Source organism: Alnus glutinosa, chromosome 8 (genome assembly GCF_958979055.1).
Source record: "Alnus glutinosa chromosome 8, dhAlnGlut1.1, whole genome shotgun sequence".
NCBI lineage: Eukaryota > Viridiplantae > Streptophyta > Magnoliopsida > Fagales > Betulaceae > Alnus > Alnus glutinosa.
Window position 1 is genome coordinate 5,086,117 of NC_084893.1, and position 23,905 is coordinate 5,110,021.

Sequence of the window (23,905 nt, forward strand, 5' to 3'; positions counted from 1 at the left end):
ACACTAAAGACCCATAGCCATGTAAGGTCGGGGAATTAAGATCGTTCACGAACAGAATTTACGTTCATTTTACAAAGGTTAACGTGACGTATTTTAATTAATTTATTTTATATCACCTAATAAGATTTGGAAGAATTGGTGGGATTGTTGGGTATCGTGGTAGACGAAACGGCAGGTGATAAGGGGCAAGCCTGTCGTTTTCTCTTGTGTTTAGGTCATGCTCTTTAAGTGCCTATTTGGTTCAGGCTCATCTACACACAAATATATATATGTATATGATTCATTGCCTTCTTCTTCGGGCAAAATTAAGTTTCCAATATTCTTTCTTGAAGCAGCTGATAATTAAGTACCAATTAAATTAAGTTTAACAGACTTCGTCAAAAAGAGTTTGGTATCCATCCTACTCTTAACATTTCTTGCTTGTCTTTTATTGTGGAGATAAGTTCAACAAATAAAATATTGTTTACACCTTAGATTTTAAACTGGGTTCTATTTATTTATTTTTTTTCTTTTCGGTCTTTGTGGGTTGTAATGGAGTGGATCTCAGTAAAAGATGGGCCAAGCCCTCATGTCCCTTTTTATAAAGAGTAAGATGGGCTTGTACGCTTAGGATTCGGATATTCAGCAATTTGTTGTTTCGATTGCTAGTAATTCGGGTTGTAAATATGAGAGAGTATCTATGAGTCTTACTTGTCCCGACAAGTGAGCGGAGTGTCTCATATTTGTTGCCTGAATTACTAGCAATCCAAGCAACAAGATTGCTGAGAATCTCTATTTGTAATTTTGTAGTGTTACTAGCCATATGCTACCTATCGGCCTCTCTTTAGGACTAAGCACATACCCTTCATGTTTTCAAATTCGAAGATCTAAAAACCCTCATAAGATGATAGAACTTTTACATTGTTAAAATATTAATTAAATAATTGAATTTATTATTTTATATCCGTTTAAATTTTTGAAACAACTAGTTGTTTAACATTCTTAAATTTTATATGGGTAATATAACTCTTTAAAGAGTTGGGGAGTTTATGGCCAATGTTGTAACCGAGTACCGTGTTTTTCCATTCAATAAAACCTTTTGCCGCCATCCCTTTAGATGGCTCCACCACAACGCTACCATCAGGGGTATGGGTGGCAATTTATGTTTACGTGTCAGATTTGCTTCGTGTCGAGACAAGAGTATAAGACTATATAAGTCAACCATAACCCGACATATTTAATTAAACGGGTTGAACGCCTTAACCCTAACCCTCTAATTTTGTATTGGGTTTGAGTCGAGTTTGTAGGTCATGTCAAAAATTATCTCTCATTATGTTGCGTATCATGTTCGGTTCATGTCGAAACATGTGTATAAGACTATATAAGTAAACCCTAACTCAACCCATTTAATTAAATGAGTCAGATTCCTCAATCCTAACCCTTTAATTTCGTGTTAAGTTCGTGGATCGTGTCCAAAATTGCCAGCCCTAATCAAGAGCAGAACCACCCCTAGCCTTGAGGTTTCGGGACCCTCCAAAATTTTAAAAATTTCTTTAAATTTTAGGTATTTTTCTGAAATGGACTCCCAAAAATAATTTTTACCTCTAAATTTTATTTATGTTTTTAGTTTTGTTCTCACTATTATATTCTAGTTCGATCCGCGCTCCTATCTATATACCATCTTCCTAATCAGTTTGAATCTGTACTCTTCTAGTCATTTGTGGGTTGAAAATATAGAACTTCAACTAAGGGATGAGGCAGGTGCTGGGCTGATTGTATTTCACTCATCCTTGAGTTGGGCCAATTCACATATAAGTTGGTGAACATTTTATTCTTATCCTTATTCTTCTTTCTTCTTATTATTTTGTTGCTTTTGTGTTTTTGTAGGTTAGTGTCTCCCAGTTCTTTGGCCTTCAGAACTTCGAGCGAAAGACTTTTGTAATTGGATTTGTTTTAATTTCTCTCTATTATTCGGTCCTTGCATCAGACTGTCAGTGCATCTTCGCCTTTAGCTTCTTTTCGATGGTTGTTGCTGTTTTTAAGTGGAGGTTAAACCTTAATCTATACCCCTTTTGCTTCTGTATTCATCTTTTGCAGCTCATTGAAAGGACCAGATCGATTACTTGTTTGACCCATTTCTTACTCTTATCTCTTTTTCTTTGGGATCAGAAGAGTATCAAAATATCTAGATAAACATCATTATCAGCTTTCAAAAAAAAAGCATTGAAAGTATTAATCCTTGCAATCAAATCATACTTGCCGTGCAAGCACGAAACTGGGACCTTTACAATGTCTTTTGGGTATGATGAGTTATTTTAACGACCTCTTTTTGGGGATTCTTTTTCCTTTTTTGATTTTATGTAACTTTTTAAGATTCTCGATCATGATTATAGCAAACTGTTGAAGATAATATGTTTAATTCCCCTATTTATATGATATTGGAAATAAAGCATAAATATTATTCAGCATAATAAGATAGAATCCTTGCATGCTATATAATTATTGATATAACATTAATTTGTTTTTTCTTTGGCTCGGTCCACTTCATTTTATCTTTTTTCGTACATATAAGTCTAATGAAATTATATAGGAAAAAATATATATTAGCCCCCCAAACTACCACCCTTTCTCCGGATGGCCCCCAAATTACCAATGCTTAGATTCTGGCCCCCTAAACTACCACTTTCTGATTTTTTGGCTACATCCGTCCATTTATACCGTCAATTTCAAACAGAATTTCGAATTTATCCCTCCTACACTTTGAAATTCTCACGATTAAGGGAGGGGTATTTTCGAGTTTTTGGTCAAATTCTATTAGAATTAACGGTATAAATAGACGGATGGGGCCAAAAAATCAGAAAGTGGTAGTTTGGGGGGTCGGAGTGCAAGTATTGGTAGTTCAGGGTGCCATCCGGAGAAAGGGTGATAATTTGGGGGGTTAATATATATTTTTCCCAATTATATAAATATAAACATAAATATATTCTTTTGGTCTTATTTCTCCTTAATAACAAAATTATAATTAATTTTAGAGAAAAAAAAAATGCTATATTATATTCTAACACCCTTAATTTCTCCAAGCCAAAAACAAACTTTTAATTCACTATCTAATAACTTAGGTAATTGAACTACTTAATTAGGCAAAAAAAAAAAAAAAAAAAAATTCCTTCCCCAACATGTAGAGTGGTACGTGGACATCATGAAATGAAAGAAGCCAAAATTGCATCGTACTGGATAACCCTCCAACATTGTATTCGGCCTAGAAAGGACACAGGGGCCCCGCCCTTAAAAAGCAGGATGTGTCGAGCCTCTGATCATGTACAAAGACAAGTCGAACTTGGTGAACATGTCTGCAATAAATACAGTAGCTCGAGCCCCTAGGCGCCTAAAGCTAGCCCTTAATTGAATAAGTTCTTAATTAATGATTATACAATAAATATATATATTTTTTTAAAAAAAATTAAGATTATAATATGGTAAAAAGTTAATAAAATATTATTTAATTAAGGCATCTACTTAATAATTATACAATAAAATCTATTTCTCGAACATATTTTTGGAGTCTACTATGAAAAAATTTAATAAATAGTTTATAATTAAAGCTCTCAATCATGGTAAAAATAATTATAAATTGAAAGTCTCATTATTCACATTTTAAAAAAAAAAAAATCCATAAATTTTTGAAAAGTTCCACTTATTTATTATTTTTAAAAGTCTAATTTTTTCATTCATAAAATTAGTCCAACGTGCATAGTTTTTTCTCCAATGTTTATTTGAATTGAATATTTAGAAAAATATAGAAAGTCTTTAAAGTGTATAAATTCTCATTGTTTGTGTTATGCATAATAGATAGAATTACACACTTAATGAGTCTTCAATGTCCAACAATGTTTTCTGTAGTATGTTTTATTACAAATCAATCTTAATATAACTTATTTGCATTTTTCTCTCTTTTTTTTTCTTTAAATTTTATTATTTTATGTCTTTGAATCAAGTGATAAGTCCTTCTATATCTAATAAGTTATAGATAAAAATAAACAAATAAATTTTACAAATAGAAGAGAGTGCTTTAAAATAGAAATTAATATAGATAATTACTTCAAAATAGAAGATGAGTTTGGGGGACTTTAATGGATTAAAAATATGAAAAATATTTTAAGATAGATAATAAACTTATCTAAAATAGAAATTAAAATAGATAATTGCTGCAAAATAGAAGATTAGTCATGACTTTGTTTAATGTACAATTTCTATTTTGAAGATGAGTTTTTGACTGATTTTTTGATATTGTACATTAAAATAGAAATTGCTGCAAAATTTAGTACATATTCAATGATAGATAATTTTTCGGATTTTATTTTGATGGGTGATTTAGTTGAAAATTGAAATATATTTAGAAAATATTATGTGTCGTTTCTTTTGTTTATTTTTTATTTTTAACACCGAATAGATACTAATTTATTTTTATATAGTAATTTAATTTTCAATTTTAACATATTTTTAATTCATTAATACTTTAGCCATATATTGTAATATATTTTTCATTCATACTTTCCCTTTTATCGATACAAATTTTTGATTCCATCCCCAGGCGCAGATGTTGCCCAGTCATACTGTTTACTAGGCAGTTGAATGCTTGATGCATTAGGTAAACTCTTAAATCAATTGTTGAGTTATATAAATTTAAATAAATTTCTAAATTCACGAATTGATCGAATAGGTAATCCTTGAAATTAAAGTTCAAATTTAGTAGACATATGCTTTTAGCAGTATTTATTTCTCACATGTTAAAAAACACATTACACTGTTAAAAATTAGGTTGAAAAATTTCACGTACAAATCGATCAACAGGCACTAAAGCCTTTTAACTACATATTTGGATCATCCCTCCTTATCTAATGATCACATTTCCAATCCCCAAACAAAAGCATGAAATCCTTCATCTTTAGGCTAGGAGGGTTCGGAAGAAAAATGAGATCCTGATCAGTTATAACTTCCATTCTTTAGGCGAATTCAGTATACTAAGTCCTTCAATCTTTGCCGTGCCCTTGAAGTCTCAACCCCAAGTCTAGAAATTTTGACCTGGAAAATTTAATCAAATAAAAGTGAAGTATATCGATCAGCGTATAGTAGGTGTCAAACTTGATATCTATATTATTAAAATATTAAAATAATTATTTTTTTAATCAATTTAAAACTTTTGGAATAAATAGTAAAATTATAGACTAGTATTTTCTGTATATATACCTGAGAATGAATTGTATGAAAAAGCTTATCACCCACAGCAGAAAAGCTAGCACCGACAACTTCAGCTCCTTCTTCCTGAAGAATACTTAAAACTTCAGACAACATGAAGTTCTTCTGCAACCCAGTTATCAAAATCACTTCTATACTGGAACCATACTCTCTTAAATCAATTATAGGCAACTTTGAGCTAATTTTCATCTTCTCAATCGTGTTACTGCTAGTACCTAAACCCATGATCATTTGTTCTTTCCTACTCTTTAATTTCTTTACTCTTTCCCTCAGTTGATTTATATAGGACGTGGAATAACCAAGCTGATCTAGCTGTGAAAGCATGCCCTGAAAAAAAACAAAAAAAAAAAAAAAAAAAAAAAAAAAAGTAGATTTTTACTATTAAAATGATAAAATTTATTGGAAGCTAGTCTGAATAAGAGACAAACATGAAAGTGAAAGTACCCAAAACAAAGCTATTGATCTTGTGATAGATCTGTCGTTATTATGTCATATATAGAAAATGATCGATCATCAATTTCAAAGGTTAGAAATTAAATCGCAGTGGACTTGTATAATTGGCTAGTAGCTGAAAAAGCTGAGATATTTTACAATAAAACAGATGTTTAACTATAATGCTATACGCCATATATATGGCTAGGATCTTATATACGCAATTAACATAATTCTTCTTTATAAATTATTTGCATACAATTGCTATGTAACCCTTGAAAAAAGAAAGAGATTAAAAAAAGAAAAAAAGAAAAAGAAAAGAAAAGAAGCAGACTAAGTAAATAAGTGGCCGGCTATTGTTTTACCCTTCAACTGATGGGGTGATCAGCCACTCCAAGGAAGTGATTGCCCCCAAGCGCTTCCAAGCTTGAACCATCAAGATAATTGCAACTACTCTCGAGCCTTCAAAAAAAAGTAGTTGCAACCACCTTTCGAAGTAATCGGAGATGGTCACAACCATCTCGGACTAGTTGAAATTTTATATTTTTAGCATAATATATGTTTCGTATGGGTCTATTAAATTTATATATATAATTTGTCATATCAGATTATTAGACTCTTAATTAAGCATATGCCGCGTAATTAATAGTGGCTACGAACTGTAGTTAATAATTTCAAAGTGTGATTTAAAATAATAATAATAAGAGATGATGCACATCTATTATTTTTCATCTTTTATTTAATTGTTTTTGGTAAATTTAACATTGAATATGTGAGATTACATGTTGGTTTTATGTAGTTTTACATACTCAACGATGAATTTACCAATTTTCTAGTAAGAAAATAGAAAAAGAAAAAAAAAAAAAAAAAAAAAGTAGGAAGGAAGAAAGAAGAAAAGAGTAGAAAGAAAGAAAAACGAAAGGCCTTTGGATCTGTGGGCTGTGGCCTGTGGGCACGAACAGACTGAGTGAAAATTAAACCAAGATGTAAAGTGGAAAAGTTTAATAATTGCACCAGCCTTTTGGGAAAATATATATCCAGCAGAAAGAAGAAAGAAGAAGATCGAAAAGAGTAGAAAGAAAAAAAAAAAAAAACGAAAGGCCTCTGGACATGTGGCCTGTGGGCACGAACAGACTGAGTGAAAACCAAGATATAAAGTGGAAAAGTTTAATAATTGCACCAGCCTTTTGGGGAAATATATATCCAGCAGCTCAATCCGTTAAGGCTAGAAGATTCTACCATAATATCACTCAAGAACTGTTGCGGTGCATGTTCATCTTTTCAACGGTTCTTTAACAAACTCCCAACCCCATGAGACGAAAAAAAAAATTAAAGAGCAGAAAAAAGATAAGAGTTGGATGGAGCGAGTGGATGAGTGAGTACCTTAGAGGATTTGATGTAGTGGGAAGGAATAAGAGAAGCTAGCTTGAAGCAAAGGCCTTTCATTTGGATTCTTCGGTTTCTCTCCACCATCTTTCTGTCAAGCTTCGACACCTCACTGCTGCTACTGATCTTCTTCATCTTCCCTCCCGGCTCTCCCCCACACCAACACAAAGCATGAAAGCAAGGGACAGAGAAAGTGGGCTTTTGGGTTCAAAGTGAACGCGTTCGATCATATATATATATATATCTACAGAAGCTATGCAGAAGGGCTAGCTTGCTTGATGGTCCAATAGATTTCGATCTTTGCAAGCAGAAACAAAAAGCGATCCAGAGTACTGTATATGGGAACGCCCGTGGAAGGATACCCTTGTCAAATCCCCGAAATAGTCAAGCCAACCAGCTGATAAATTGAATTGCCAAGGACTCCTATTTTACTGCGTGTCATCTTGTGGTGGGGTTTTACGGTCTCCTTTTCCTACTACGTTAATTCAAGCTAGTTCGCTTTGCTTGTTACCCGACCGAGTAAGCCCCCGCATCCACGCTTGCACCGACCATAGTATCATCTACACGTGTTATGGTATAAGGCAAATCATACTTGTACACATCTTTTTCATACTTACATTTGATGTAAAATGTAAGACTTATATATGTGAGATGGATTTTACATGCATAAATTTCACACTAAATACGAATGTACAAATTGATAAAAATCCACGTGATATTTCACAGAACACAATAAAAATTAAATGAGTAATTAATGCTAGAAGGCTAGACTTATGTAATAGTAATTAGCCCTTTAAAAATTGATGGGTATTAGCAAATACGTACAATAAAATAGAATTGGACGGTATTTAGGATTGCTCTAATTTCAAAGATCCCGTGATATCAATAGTCAAAATAGATAAGGAAGTGGACTGCACTTCATTGACGGATTCCAATTTTGACGAAAAAGTAAGAATAAAAAAAACGTATGTCCCTACGAATGAAAAGAATAGGAAACTTTGACTTTAGCTATCAAACATTTAACAAACATTTTTAATTAGATGATTGCATAATAAATTTCAGATTTTGACATTAATTTTAAATTTACTCCAAGTAGATTGGAGAAGAACCCCCAAGAAGATTAGACAATTTATTTTTGAGAAAAATACATATAACTCATTTAAATTACCTACCTGGTTGTTAATGTCAATCCATAATGACAAAAATACCCTTCACAAAATTATTAATTTTTTTTAAAAAAAATCTAAAATTATTAAAAAAAAAATCTAAAATAAAAAACTGATTTTTCTTCTCCTTTCTTTTTTTTTTTTTTTTTTTAAAAAAAAAAAAAATTGCTTTTTATAATTTTCAGTTTTTTTTCATTATTTTTTAAAAATTTTCTTTTTTTCTTTTTTTCTTTTTTCGAATTTATAAAGACATATTTGTCTTATTGAAAAAAAAAATATTAGGTTCATTTTTATATTTTTGTTGGTCTTAGAGAAAACATTGACATTTTTTAGTAGTTTGAGAGAAACATTGACACAATTAATAGTTTATGGAGGACATTAACAATTGGAGTAATGTTTCTTGTACAACTCTTACACAAATTTTACACAATTTTAACTACATTTTTTTATGATCAACTATTGGATTTGTTTTTCTACATGTGGGCTCTAAATATTCAATGGTTTATCTTTAAAAAAAAAACTTGTTAGAGTTGTGTAAAAGTTGAGCAAGAGTTATGAAAGAAATATTGTTAGTTTTTGTATTGGCTGCATTCTGTTGGACAAAATCACTATCATGTACTGTTGCTGATTTCACAGGGATGCCGTATCAATTTAGAGTCTTCAAATATTCAGAGTTTATTTCTCTGATATGGAAAGTGCCTTATTTTGACAAGATCATTGTCACAAGCGTCAAGAAGGAATTTCCGAACTCCAAGAAGACTCTGCAAAGTCTACAGCTCAGCAAAAGTCAAATTCCGAGTTTATCGTCCGAACGGCCTAGTGAAACGCCTGGATTCTCATCAGTCAGTAACATAAACAATAATGCTTTTAATCAGGGGTTCAATCAATTTTCAAAAGTCTTCTTCAAAGATATGTTTCTAGAAGATTCTGCACAGATTCCAAGTCAATAAATCGGATCCCTTGCATCCGTCCAGACGACGTGATATTCCGTCCGGACGCTCAACTGTCCAAGCATCATCCGTCTAGAAGACGAGAACTTTCCGTCCGGACCTTCCCTTGTGTCAAGAAGCTCCGTACAATTCCAGCTTGCATCCGTCCGGACGTTTCGGCAGCACGTCCGGATGCCACTCAGTGTTCGATCAGCTATGAGATTTATTTTCAAAATACAGATATGGGAAGACAGCTGCAACCGTTCGGACGATGTGGATTCCCGTCTAGACGTGCTCATTCATAAGGCAAGTCGTGCATTCAAAATCAAAACGTCTGGACATTAGTCCTCATGATCCTGACGCTCAAGCTTCAAATATGGAAATTGCATGCAGCTAAAGTGCGACCGTCTGAACGACAGGGCAATATCGTCCGAACACGGCTTAATTCCGGAAAACATTTCAGCAAAATTTGGAAAGCCGATCGCACAGTTGTCCGTCCGAACGCCTTATGTCTATCGTCCGGACGGCGCCTAAGTATTTCAAGCCAGACGTTCATTTAAACTTGCAGCCTATAAATAGAGGCCCCTAGGCTTGAGAATTGTAAGAATTCGGTTGTAAATTTCGTAGTGCTTAGAGAGTAATATTTTAGAGTTACTGTGCTGATTTGCTCACTATCAAGCCGTTGCTAAGTGTTGTTGTTGTGCTAAAACTGAAGTCTATCTTAGGGATTAACCATAAGGTAAAAGATTCCATTGAAGACCCCTTCAAGTAGGTGACTTGGTTGGAAGGCATTCATGTTGGGTTACACGTTAGCGTTCAAGATACGACCATTGCATAAGGATATGTGAGTGCTACTGCTTTGTAACTAGCTTTGTCTTCTGAATAGTAGATATTCTGGGTTTGACTGCCCATGAGTGGTTTTTTTCTTAATTGAATTTTCACTTCGTCAACAAAATATCTGTCTCTTTATTTTTCGCATTGTGATATTTTGTTGCACACTATTGCACATACTTGATAAATTAGAAGTTCAATAATTTTCAAACATTACTCATTGAAGCAGTGATCCTTACACAACAGGTGTACACATGTTTATGCACAACTGTAGACACATAGGGTGGGATCCATGTGATGGGACTTACTTCATGGAAAAATGATTTTTTTACATCACATTACCCTACATCAATTCTACACCAAGACACATTAGAATGTGGGTCCCATATATATGGGTCCCACCCCTAATATGTCTTGATGTAGGATTGATGTAGAGTAATGTGATGTAAGAATAATACATCCCAATTTCATGGGTCCCACTCTATGTATCTACACTACTGCACAACTGTTGTGCTGAGCCACTTCTCTACTCAATGACATGTCACCCAATTGTCCGTAGAGTGTTGTACAGATCATCACGTTCCCCCAATCCAAAAATTTGTAGTATGGGATTGGGGCCCGATCGAGGGACGCCAAGATTTTTATAGATATATTTTTTTTTTTTATAGATAAGGGACGCCAAGATTGAAATGAAAAGAAATGGAACAAAGAAAAACAAGGGTATTGATTATTTTGATACTTATGCTCATGTGGCTAGGATTTCATCAATTAGAACTTTGGTATCTTTGGCTTTCATATATAACCTTGAAATCCACCAAATGGATGTGAAAACAGCATTTTTAAATGGTTGTTTGAATGAAGAGGTATATATGGAACAACCTGAATGATTCATAATTCCAGGACAAGAAAACAAAGTTTGTAAATTGGTTAAATCTTTTTATGGTTTAAAACAAGCTCCAAAACAATGGCATAAAAGATTTGATAATGTAATTATTTCTTATGGTTTTCGTTTGAATGAAGCTGATAAATGTATTTATTTTAAAATGTTTGATAATGATATTGTCATTATATGTTTGTATGTATATGACATGTGATGTGCAAATTTTATAACTCGCAAGCGCACGAATCGTTTGCAATATAGTGTGTGTGCAAGTGCGAGGTCGAATCCATAGAGAATTGCGTTGAAAAAATTAATCTCCATTTAAACTAATTCTATTTTAACCTAGTTCCGAATTTTGGGATTTTATAATGTAAAATAATAAACTAAATAAAAACTTAATTAAAAAAAATAATAATAATAAAAAAAAAAAGAGCACTAAGGTTTTAGAATCCATCTCACCATATCAAATATCACATTCTTGTATTTTATTCATATACCCGATAAACAATTGAGACATATTCATTGTTCAAGGTTCCGTAAAAATTATGTTAAATCATTCAATGAATCCAACTTAATAACGAATCACAACGAATACCCAATTGAAATCAAATCATCAAATGTATCCGTTTTGACAAACAAATCACAATGGATATCTTATTTCAACCAAATCATTCGATGTATCCATCGGTTGAAACACATTGAATATCCAACTTTTTAATAAATAATCATTCAATCAAAAGACATAAATCAATTAATTGAATATTGGACTTGAACAACAACTTGATAAATATCGGAGTTGCATAAGATAAAATAACAAGAATGAAAGTATTATCAAAGGTGATGTTTCATTCTCAACCCTAGTTGAAAAATTAGCTACTCATCACTAAAAAGAAAATATTAAATTTTATTAAGAACATAAAAATAAAAACTTACAAAGAATTGAAGCCAAAGAACCCAGCTACTGCTATGTACAATGTTGGAATGTGTCATAAGTGGTGCCTAGCAGGGGGTATTTATAGCATAAGATTAAGTTAAACCCAACTTTTACAAAATGGCACCTCTACCCCTCTAAACCATAATAGGAGAAAAGAACGCTAGGTTTTAGGGCTATATTTTCAAAATGGTACATCTACCCCTCAAAAACCCTAATAAGAGAAAAGAATGCTAGGTTTGGAGTGTCTGCAGCCACCAGGAACAAGGAAATTTGCTCTTATATTGCGGGGCATTTATGACATAGCAGACTTTTGAATTAGGAAAATTATATTTCACAATGATTTGTAGCATTTTGAATTAGCTTTCCAACGCCGCTAATTTCACTTCAATATGATACTTGAGCTGAAAGTTATGATCAAAATACTATAACTTGTGCAGAACCTGAAATTTGATCTAATCCGATTTTGACTTCTAAACTTTGCATTTTTTTACTTAAAAATTACTGTTTTCTCTCCATGATCTGTAAAATACCAAAATACAAAAACTAACCAAAAACATTAGAAAATAACAAAGCTAAAGGTCCAACTAATGCAAATTAAGGGGTCTAAATATACAATATTTGACACTCATCAAATACCCCCAAACTTACATTTTGCTAGTCCCTTAGCAAAACAAAATGAAAAATAAAATCAAAGCAAGAAACATAAATCCGCTTTCGTGGGAGAGACGATTGCATTTAGCGTATGCAACAAGCCTTTTAAACCCCTAAGACTCCCTAGAGGACGAGTGAAGTCTCGTGAGGGTTTGCATAAATGATACCCACAAACATTGAAACACTATGTTGTCAACAAGAAAGAATTTTCACACAAACAATGGTTCATACGTTATTAGCATGCTTAAAAAGACAAACACCATCATCAACAGGAAATCCAACATTGAATCACTCATAAAAGGACAAATAAGACATCATCTGTTTTCAAAAGTCTAGAGTGAAGTTAACATACAATCATGAGGTTTCATTTTCATCTCAAGATAAGTACCTCAAAAATCATTGGAATCCCTATCAAATGAAATAACCAAGGCAAGATATTATTATTATTATTATTATTTTTGTAGGCTGTGCAGTGTCTGACTCCCTTAAGCTTTCTAATTGACCCATGTAACAAGTGTTGGGCCAGTGACTCCCAAACCAGATGGTCTTAGGGCACTAGATGTAAAAACATCCCTAAGGGCTTAATTACTCAAGTCAAAAAGGCTACAAAACCACACTAGCCATTCAATCAACCAAGTTTATCTCTAATTTGAAAATATGAAATTTTAAGTTTATCTTAAATTTGAATATTTAAAAATTAGAGATAAACTTGGATTTTCATGAAATAATTTTCAACAATCCCCCACTTATTTCAAGAAAATAAGTTTTCAAGAAAAACAATATCATAAAAAACAAAATCTGCTGTTACACTAAAATGTTGATACATAAATGAAAGTACCTTTAGGGTTTGAACTTCCACTTAGTGTATAACCTTCAAAGATTTATCAGTGTGATAGTAGACTTTATGTCTTTGAACTATCATACCTAGTGACAAACCTGGAGAGTTAACACATACCAACACGTAATAGATAGAATTACACAATCAATAAGTCTTTAATGTCCAACAATTTTTTCTACATTATGTTCTATTACAAATCAATATTTATATAAATTATTTTCATTTTTTCCCTATATTTTTCATTAAATCTTATTATTTCATGTCTTTGAATCAAGTGATAAGTCATTCTATATCTAATAAGTTATATAAAAAAAAAAAAAAGTTTTAAAATATGTTTTACATGCAAGTAGAAGAAAGTGCATGAATCGATATATTAAATAAAAATAATAATATAAATATTAAAATAATTTTAATTTAATTAATATTTAAATATAAGAAAGTGCCTCACTTAAACTTGTCGCATTATGCCTCAAAATTTATCGAGCTGACCCTGCACAGCAACATGGTATTAGATTGCTCCACGTACGGACTCAATAGGCCAAATACAAATATAATGCGCTAGACATAAATTTCTTCTAAGTTGGGTTAAATTTATCATGTATTTTTTAGCATCTAGAAAGCACATAATTTTTAATACGTGTTCAAGAAACACGTGACGGTTTTATAAATATAAAGTTTAGCAACAGAAATAAATTTTCCACAAACAGATCTCGGAAAAAAAAAAAAAAAGAAAAAAAAAGATTGCCATCTCGTATTTCACCACAGGAGAAAAACCTAATTAAAGTTAAATACTAGCTAATTAATAGCCTAATTACTTAATAAAACTTAAATAAAACTAAAGACGAAATTATTGTTTTCTCATCCAGCTTCCGTGCTTGGATGAAATTTCCTCCAACGTTAACGTGGGAAAAGTTGACTTCGTAAATTAGAAACAATTATGGTACTTTGGAATTTGTTATCCTTTTCGACTTTTCGTCCGTTAATTCAAGTTTTTCTGTAGGACCGCATCCACGCTTGCACCGACCACAGTGTATATATGCACGTACCCATTGGATTTCTCTTGGTTTTATCAGACAGCCGGCACTTAATTAAACAAACATCCATTCCATGATATAAATGGATAACATGGGAGACTTGGGATCGAGTGGACACGTACCGTACTTTTCTTTTTCACTCTCTCTTTTTTTTTCTTTTTTTCTTTTTTAATTGATTCGAAAAAAAAGTTATAAGAAATTTTGAAGAGAGAATGAGAGATCTTAAATAAAAATAAATAAATAAATTAGAAAAGAGTTGAGCTCTCAACAATAAACCCAAAATGAATATAATAATGTAGAAATTTAAACAAAAGATAAGAAATGGCATAAACAAGTGTTTTGGTCTTCTCAATATCGTTGCATAAAACAGTAATAAAAGCAAAAGAGACATAGATTAAGACAAACATATCTAAACTCTCACTTGGAAACAACAATAATTAGGAGCGGAGCCAACTTTTAAACTTTAGAAGAGAAAAATTTAAAAAAAAAAAAAAAAAAAAAAAAACCCTCTGACTTGGGGGGCTGCCCCCGATCCTAGGTGTAACTTTTACGATTTTGCCAAACGCTTAACTGCGTTTTCAAAAATCATTTTTTTAAATCGCATATTTTAAAATCGTTATTTTAAAATCACACTTTTTGAAATTACAAACTCAAACGAACCCTAAGAACACGTAAGGGATTAATGAAATTAAGAAGATCAAACTGTATATTCATCATGGAACACAAGTTGGATTAATTTGAAGGCATCAACTTTCAATTCACTTAAAAAAAAAAAAAAAAAAAATCACTGATAGATTTTCTGTATGTCTCTATAGATTTTCTCGTGACTTGTCACCCAAATTTAATTTGTAGGGTTGGATTGGGGCCCATTAATGGAGCTGGGGACGCCATGGTTGAAAAGAAATGAACAAAGAAAATCAAGGACAACAGTCACGGTATACATGCAGTGGCTTCCCGTTTTAGAAAACGTACATCTCGATCTGCGTTGACTTTTTGAAGATGGAGTTTTTTTCCCTGCGTTTACTTTTTGAAGATGGAGTTTTTTTTCTGCGTTGACTTTTTGAAGATGGAGTTTTTTTTGTGTTTTACATTAAGAAAACAAAGAAATTAAGAAAAATTTCACATGGGTGGGTGACTAAAGTCATCATTTGGAAAGAAAACAAAGAAATTAAAAAAAATTTCACATACTCTTTTTAAATTATTACACGGTCAATGTTCGTGAACTTTATATTACGTCAATGTCTTTTTAAATTATCAAAAAATATAAATATTTTTCTCAATGATAAAATTATCCTTAATAAAAATAATAAAAAAAGATGACCCATTGTAGCGTTGTGGGTCTTCAACTTTCTGTTCTTTTTTTTTTTTTTATTATTATTCTTTTTTGAATTTGTATGAGTATTTTTGTGGTCTTTTCATGTGAATGATTTTATAAACAAGTTACATTATCCGTTTGATTTTGAGAGGATAATCCTTTAAATTTATAGAAAAGTACATATATTTTTTTTAAACTACTATTTTATTGCTAATGTGCTCCCAAATAATTAATTGTGTCAATGTCATTTTCTAAACTAGCAAAAAAATGTCAACATCCTCCTAAAGCCAATAAAAGACAAAAATAAACTTAAAAAGTTTTAATAAGAAAAATATATCCTTTTAAATTTGAAAAAAAAAAATTATCTTTTTTTAATTTTTTTTTTAAAAATGATTTTTTTTTAAAGATTGAAAATAAAAATAAAAACAAGAAAAATAAAATTTCAAGGGGTGGCCCAAAATGGAAAATTATATAAAACAAAATCTAATAATTAAAAAAAAAATGAAAAAACCTTGGTTTCTATTTTTATTTTTTATTTCAAAAATATTTGTTTGTTTTGTTTTTATTTACTTTTAAGAATTTTCTATTTTTATGAAGGGTATTTTTGTCATTTGGGGACATTGACATTGTTTGGTAGTTTAGGGGGGGAACATAGACACAATTAATATTTTGGGGGATACATTGACAATTAGGTGATAGTTTAAGAATGGTATTTGTACTTTTCCGTTAAATTTATTAAGGAAAACCTTAAAAAAAAAAAAAATAATTAAAAATAAAAACAAGGTGTGAGATTAATTTTTTAGTTACTTTTTCATTATTCCATCGTACTTAAATGAGAATTGATTCATTTTCTTCTCTGGACATTCTCCTATTCTCCCACTTATCAAAATCATCGTTGGATCTATGAGGCCCATTTGGGCCCCACATATGGACACACGTATAGATCCAAATGTGATTTTGAAAAGTGGGAGGATGTATAACAAGTCAATCTCTAATTAAACAGAACAGATTACAACCTGTAGACGCGAAAATAAAAATAAATATAGTAATCAAATCAAAGGTAATTATCTTATAAGATAAGTATCCTACCTTTACATAAATTCTAGCTTAAGGAAAGTATCCTATTGTATCATATACTTTAATATTAATTTCTGTTCCACATAAAATTATTATCTCCTACCCATATACATATAATCAAGTTTTCAATCTACTATTGAATTTGTAGGACTCAATGTGAGTCTCACAAATTAAATTGTAGATTTGAAAAAGATATGGATCGGGGATAAATTTGTATCATTTTCCATTTTCATAACATTCATTCTCCCACCTCCGGTTGTCGGCCGTTCACAGCAGCCCTTTGCGATCTCAGCTTGAGAGAGGTCTACTAGTGGTGGCTCGTAATCTTCACGCGTCGTCACTGGCGATTCCCATCCCCTCCCCTCAATCGAATTTGTGTTGTGTTTGTTTTTCCTCTTTTGTATTTATGGGCTTTGTGTTTTTTGTATCTTCTTTATACCCTTTGTAACTGCTACCCAAGTGTTTGGGTTCTTTGTACTCTCTACACACTTTTAACTACTATTATTGGTGGCTCAAGTTTTTGGCATCCGTGTCAAAAATCAATAAACTTGTGTCATCACGGATTGCCTCTACGTATTTACTTTCTTAAATTGTTTGATCTTGTTAGGTTGTCCAGACCTAATTTATTGTAATTTTCTTTTCTATTGCATGCAGTAGTATTAGGTGTGGGGTGAGATTTTGGCATCATGGCTGCTGCAATAACAACATATATGAGGGGAGAAGTGTGACGACTGAGGTGGAGATTAAATCAGAAATAAAACAAAAAACACACAAAGATATGAGAACCTCCAGGGTCCACCATTCACATGCATGGTCGGAAGTATTTACCTTCTTTACGCAACAAACAAAACCAGCAATTAATTATCTATTTGCATGTTGTTGTAGATTTTTAACGTTTCTCGGAACCAAAAAACCATGAGCCCGTTTGGCAGCCTGTTTTGGAAACAGTTTTTTTGTTTCCAAAACAGGAAATCGTGTTTCAAAACAAAAAGCGTGTGTTTGGCAACTTGTTTTTAAAACAAACACTTGTTTCCTTAAAACCAATCTCTGCTACAGTACCGAAAACATGCGCGGAACGGGTCTAAATTTGTTTTGGTTTTAAGTGCACAGTAACCCATCCTCGGTTCGAATCACGTGGAACGGATCTCATTTTATTTTCACTCATTTTTTTCACACGCAAGCCAATGAGCCATTACTCCTTCCACCTTCCCTTCTCCAGAGACCATCAACGCATCCCTTCACTTCCATTCCTGCAGAGCCATTACTCCTTCCACCATCCCTTCTAAAAAGCCATCATCATCAACGCATCTCTCCTTCAACAAACCTCTTTAATTCCTGCATCTACTCCATTTCCACTTCAATTCCTCGTCAGGCTTCTCCATTTCCACTTCCATTTCCTGCATCTAGTAGGAATGGTGCATTGGTTATTGGTTAAAGAGTTCATGAGTTTGGTTCTTTTTATTGTGATAGCCAGGTATCAGAATCTGAATAAGTCTTGTTGTAATGTGTTCTAAGTACTTTTCATGGAGCTAATTTCCTGCTTCTGCTTCAGGCTTGGTAAAGTACAGATGAAACTCTCGTGTGAACCACTAGTTTGAAACTTCTATTATATTATTTTCAATTTAAACTCTCGTTGAATATTGAGCTTTCCTCAAATTTTAGTTTTTGTGATATAAAAGTAGTTAACTACAGGGTTAACTCTGATTGTGTCATTAGTTATTCATGCCCTTTCTTTTCTTTATTTCTGTCTCTGTCTCTCTTGTTAGTGTTTGTTTTAATCTTTCTGCTGTTTGCTTCTAAACCTTGCCTAATATTCAAGCAGGAACAGAACGTTTAGGCTTTGCATGTCAATCTTATCGTGGACTCATGGAATACTTCTTGCAGGAAAGTGACAAGTTTAGTTAATAAAAATGACCTTTTGTTGGACACCCGAATAGCGCATATATCATGAATAGTTTTTAACAAAAAGAGTGAAAGAGTTTTTTGCTCTGAACACCTCAATAAACACAATTTACTATTCTCATAAACCAATAAATGGGAAAAACAGAAAATTGAAAACAAAAAAAATATAGAAACACCAAACAGTTTTCTATTTTCTTCTTAAGTGAAAACAGTTTTGAAAACAATTGTCCAAACGCCTTAGGCACTGTTTTATGTTTTCAAAAACTATTTTCGAAAACAGTTTGCTAAACACTTTTTGAACGAAAAAACAACAGAAAGCGGTTTTTTAAAAGCAGTTTTCAAAAACAATTCTCAAATACAAAAATAGAAACCGGTTTACCAAACGGGCTCCATCCTTTTGTCATGTTCAAAAAGTCAATTGGACTACCCAGTCAAACTTGTTCTTCCCGGAGATCGATGCAGCTTCCGGGGGAGGAGAGAAGGCAATCGTCAAATTGCTGACAAGACGGTCTTTTACGCGCTGTTCTGTTCTTCCGAGTAGCGGCTAATAGTCAACTCTAAACTCAATAAACGTTGTATTGACCTGGCAGGTCATTAGTCAACACCAATAGTCACTGCATGTACTTAATATCTGTACCTTTCGTTGTGGCTGATGGGAACTTCTTGCCAGTAGGTTGTTCGAATATTTATTATTAGTATTATTATAAAATATATATATATATATATATATATATATATATATATATATATATATATATATATTTTATATATTTTATTTTCAAATTCACCACAAAATTTATAAGACTTATATTATATCCTAAAAATTTAATAATAAATTTAAAAATATTGTAAAGATGTGTGTGTATCATTTTCAGTGGCGGACCCAACATTGACAAATTGGGGGTGCCAAATGAAAAAAAATAAAATTAAGAAGAACAAAACTAAAAAAAATAAAAAAAATTAGGAGTAAAATTTTAAATATATATATATTTTTTAATTTTTTTTTGTTTTTGGGGGAAAAAGTCTGGGGCTTGGGGCGTGGGGGGGTGACTTGCTTACCGGGATGAATTGGTTTTGTTTTTGACAAATTGTTCTAATATATTTTTTTTTAATACTAATAAGGATTTATTAATGTAATATAAAAGTGAAAAGAGTTTTAAATTGTTTGTAAAAGAAAATTGAAATAAGTTGTTGGTAATGAAAAAAAAAAGTTTTGACTTCTTTTTTAGAGAAAAATAAGAATTGATTGATGTGTTATAAATTTGAAAAGAATTTTGAAATTTTTGAGAGAAAAAAGTGAAGAAAATTATTTGGTAAAGAAAAAAAAAAGATGGAAAAAAAAAGAGAAAAAGAAGAATAAATTGATGTGATATAAATGTGAAAGTTTTGTTTTTTGTGAGAAAAATGTTGAAGATATTTTGCATAATATTTCAATATTTCAATTTAGTTTAGAACAACCACCATTTGTTGAATACTATTCAGAAGTTGATTACCTGGTTATTTTTATGATTTTATCTTGTTATTTTTCTGGATTACGAATTACGGTCCATAAACAATAATGACAATATCGAATTAAAGCATTCCATAAGTGACTTAAATTTATTTAGAAATGCTCATATAATAGGTCAAGAACTAGGATGATGACTCTCTCTCTCTCTCTCTCTCTCTATATATATATATATAATGAGATTCTTGCCGAATCCGAGTTTGCTGCTCCAATCAGTACCAAACTAATACTTATTCTGTTTAGTACTTCAAGTGTTTCTATTGCGTATAATGTAAATTTCGTAGTGGATCAATTCCAATGAGCCTTTCAAATTAGTACTTTTTGTAATCGACTCTATAGCTTTTTCAATAAATGTTGGTTTTTTGATCAAGTTTTGAATGACTTTCTAGTTAGATTGTTCCTGCGTTTCGGATATGAAGTCTCATTCAAAGCTTTAGACAAAGGTGCTATTGAGATATTTGGCCCTTATGGTATCCCGTACACATTCCGATGATTAGCCGAGCAAATAAGTCAACTTCAAAGTAGATTTGTTGTGCGAAGAGTGCGTTATGACCCGTTGTGGGTAAACAGGAAACCTAACTCTACGAACCCGAGGAAAGGCTACATAGCAGTAGAAGGGACGTTAAGACTGGAGCTTTTTGTAGTGCTAGCAGGAATGCAAGCGAATGAATCCCATCCCCTAGCGAGTGGAGTGCTCGAATTTCAGACATCTCACATGTATAAAGAAGGTCGCAAATTAAAACTCACAAATATCGAACAATATAGAGTTGGAGCTAGACGCACTTGTTTAGAGCAAGTAGGCCGTACAGTACATCTATAAAATTCGAGCACTCCAATTATAAGAGATTTCCATCTAACAACGTAACTAGCATACATGCACTGCATTGCGATTAAATAATGGATCACAAACAGGCCGGGCTGACTGTTGCTAAATATTGAGAATGATTCTCCATACTTGAACTTCAATTCAAAATTTACTGCAAGAGTTAATTCAAATACAAACCAAGTGGAGTGCTCTACGCTCACTAATAATGCCATTAACTACATCTTTCGATCATCCATCGTTATCAAATGATCCACATTTCCAATCCTCAGCAAAGAACATGAAAAACCTTGATCTTTTTTGGAGGAAAAATGAGAACTGATCATCAGTTACTTCCATCATATACCAAGTCCTGAAATCTCTGCCATACCCTTGAAGTCTCAACTCCGACTCGAGAAATTTTGACCTAGAAAATTCATCAAATAAAACTGAATTGTATTAGCGTATCAAACTTGATATCCATAGATCATTTATCTGAAATTTTATTGGGATAATAATTGTACGTTGACATGGTATCAGAGTAAATGTCATGAATTCGAATTTTGTTTCCGTCAATTCACTTCAATTTTAATTAAATATTACATGTGTTGAGATCTAGTTAGTTATGAATGAGTTCGAAATAGCATTAATTACTGAATAATTAAATCAACTATTTTTTATTAGCTTAAGCTTTTGAGATAAAAAGTAATTATACCTGAGCATGAATTGTATGGAAAACTTTATCACCCATAGAAGAAAAGCTAGAACTAACAACGTCAGCTCCTTCTTCTTGAAGAATACTTATAACTTCAGACAACAAGAAGTTCTTCTGCACCCCAGTAATCAAAATCACCTCTATACTGGAACCCATGTCTCTTAAATCAATTATAGGCAACTTTGAGCCATTCTTCACCGTGTCAATCATGTCATTGTTAGACCCTAAACTCATCGCTTTAGCTTGTTCCTTCCTACCCTCTAATTTTTCTATTTTTTCCCTCAGCTGTTTTATGTAGGAGGCAGCGTAATCAAGCTGATCTAGCTGTGAAAGCATCTCCTGATGGAAAAAGGGAAACTGATCAGATTTACTGTAAGTCCATCTGTAAGGAAACTATCATTTTCGAAGGTTAAAGAATCGTATTGGACTTGTATATTTAGCTAGTAATAGTGATAAAGGCCATGATATTATATGGACTGGTGGCTGAAGACGCTCAATAATAGAGTTTTAAGAAAAAGGCAGAAGAAGATTTAATTTGATAAAGTTAAAAAGGAAAGGAACAAAGCGGTTTCCATTTTTGTAAGGAAGTACAAACACAGAAAACTCATTTTAGGTGGGTTTAATTTGTTAAACTTAATTAAAAAGGAGGTAAGAAACACAAACTGTTTCCTTTTTTTTGTAAGAAAGTACATATACGGAATATCCAGATAAAAAAAATACAGAAAACATCATTTTTAGGGCTTAAGAAAACACCATTAAGGCTCCCGGGCTCCCACAAAATTTTAGAAGTACCACAAAAATTTAAAAAATTCTTCTAAATTTTATGTATTTTTATGAAATGAACCCCCAAAATTAATTTTTATCTCCAATTTTTTCTTTTGTTTTTAGTTTTATCCTTTTTTGCTCCTAATATTCTAGTTTTTCCCTTGTATACATCTAACATACAATATAGATGATATGCTAATGAAAATCAGCATTTAGATTAGTAAGAGGCTTTGTAAAAAGAAAAATTAATCTCTAATTTTTTGAGTCACATTATTTCAGTTGTATGACAATCGCATAGGAGTCTAATAAATAGCATTTTTCTTGAATAAAAGAAAATAAAACTTCAGAAAGATATTAGAAAAAATATTTGTTTTCCTGTTGCATATGTACGTGTAAATTGAATATTCTTCTTTTAAATAGATTGACCAAAGAAAAAGAAAAAATTAGATGGACCTGTTAAAGATATTATAAAATCCCCTGAAAATGGAATTTTGTCCAGATTAAATACATGTTTATGGATCGAATTTATCATATCAGATATGAATGAGGGTGGAACTAAAATTTTAAGTTTGAAAAAATTGTTTTAACACTTTTTGAGGGAGGTAATTAAAAAGATAATTTTGAAAGAATTTGTGTAAATTTCTTTAAAAAATTTATGAGACCAGCTGGTCCAGCTCCTCAAGCCCTAACGTGGTTCTTCCCTAGCTGCATGTGGATGTGTGGTTAACTATTTGAAAGAAACAGAAGCAATTATAGCCTGATATTTTTTTGTGTCCAGTGGGAAAGAAGGCCTTTCGATCTGTGGCCACAAAAGGCTGCAACAAATTAATTGCAAGAAGCAATGAAACAAAACGTAATAATCGCACCAAAAATCTCATTTATGGTTTGGCATCTCTCTCCCTCTGATTATCCCTAACTTTCAGCATTTTGATTAATCTAATGCCTTGCAGTTTACATTAACTGGAAAACCCTAAAAAAAAATTACCAGATTTCAAGCATGATGGAATGAGTACCTTGGAGGGTTTGATGTAGTGGGGAGGAATAAGAGAACCTAGCTTGAAGCAAAGGTCTTTCATTTGGATTCTCCGGTTTCTCTCCACCATCTTTCGGTCAACCTTGGATGCCTCGCCGCTGCTATTCTTCTTCATCTTCACTCCAAAGAAGAACTTAGTGCACACAGGAGATGGCCGGCCGGAGAGAAAGAGGTCGATGGAGGGGGCTTAATTTGCAGTTCATATATATGTAGTGAACGCGTTCTGTATATATATAGAAGGTCTTGGTGGTCAAGGACAAAATATAATAGATTTGAAAGTTAGAAAAAGAAAAAGAAAAAGCGAGTACCATCGGAACCGCAGCGGAAGGATCCGTTGTCAAATAAATACCCGCCTGACAAAGGTAAAAAGCCGGCCGGACCCCCCAGGCCGATTGGATGAATTGAATTACGTAGGACCCATTTTACTACGTGGCCTCTGTTTTCGTATCTTAAATATAACGTTTGTTGTCTCT

At 32.3% G+C, this 23,905-nt stretch overlaps 2 protein-coding genes across 2 annotated transcripts; both read right to left on the minus strand.

The window, feature by feature from the left end:
• Nucleotides 1–4,764: 4,764 nt before the first annotated feature.
• On the minus strand, nt 4,765–7,426 carry LOC133875752 (transcription factor bHLH162-like). Its single transcript, XM_062313979.1, has 3 exons — nt 7,051–7,426; nt 5,227–5,562; nt 4,765–5,061 (listed from the first exon to the last, which is right to left on the minus strand). The coding sequence occupies exons 1-3, from the start codon at nt 7,186–7,188 to the stop codon at nt 4,993–4,995; spliced, it is 543 nt and encodes a 180-aa protein (XP_062169963.1). The 5' UTR covers nt 7,189–7,426; the 3' UTR covers nt 4,765–4,992.
• Nucleotides 7,427–21,036: 13,610 nt separating this feature from the next.
• Nucleotides 21,037–23,642, minus strand: LOC133875843 (transcription factor bHLH162-like). The gene is made up of 3 exons (XM_062314086.1): nt 23,413–23,642; nt 21,635–21,973; nt 21,037–21,346 (listed from the first exon to the last, which is right to left on the minus strand). Exons 1-3 carry the CDS (start codon nt 23,545–23,547, stop codon nt 21,266–21,268), a joined length of 555 nt encoding a protein of 184 aa, XP_062170070.1. The 5' UTR covers nt 23,548–23,642; the 3' UTR covers nt 21,037–21,265.
• Between the last annotated feature and the right edge of the window lie 263 nt (nt 23,643–23,905).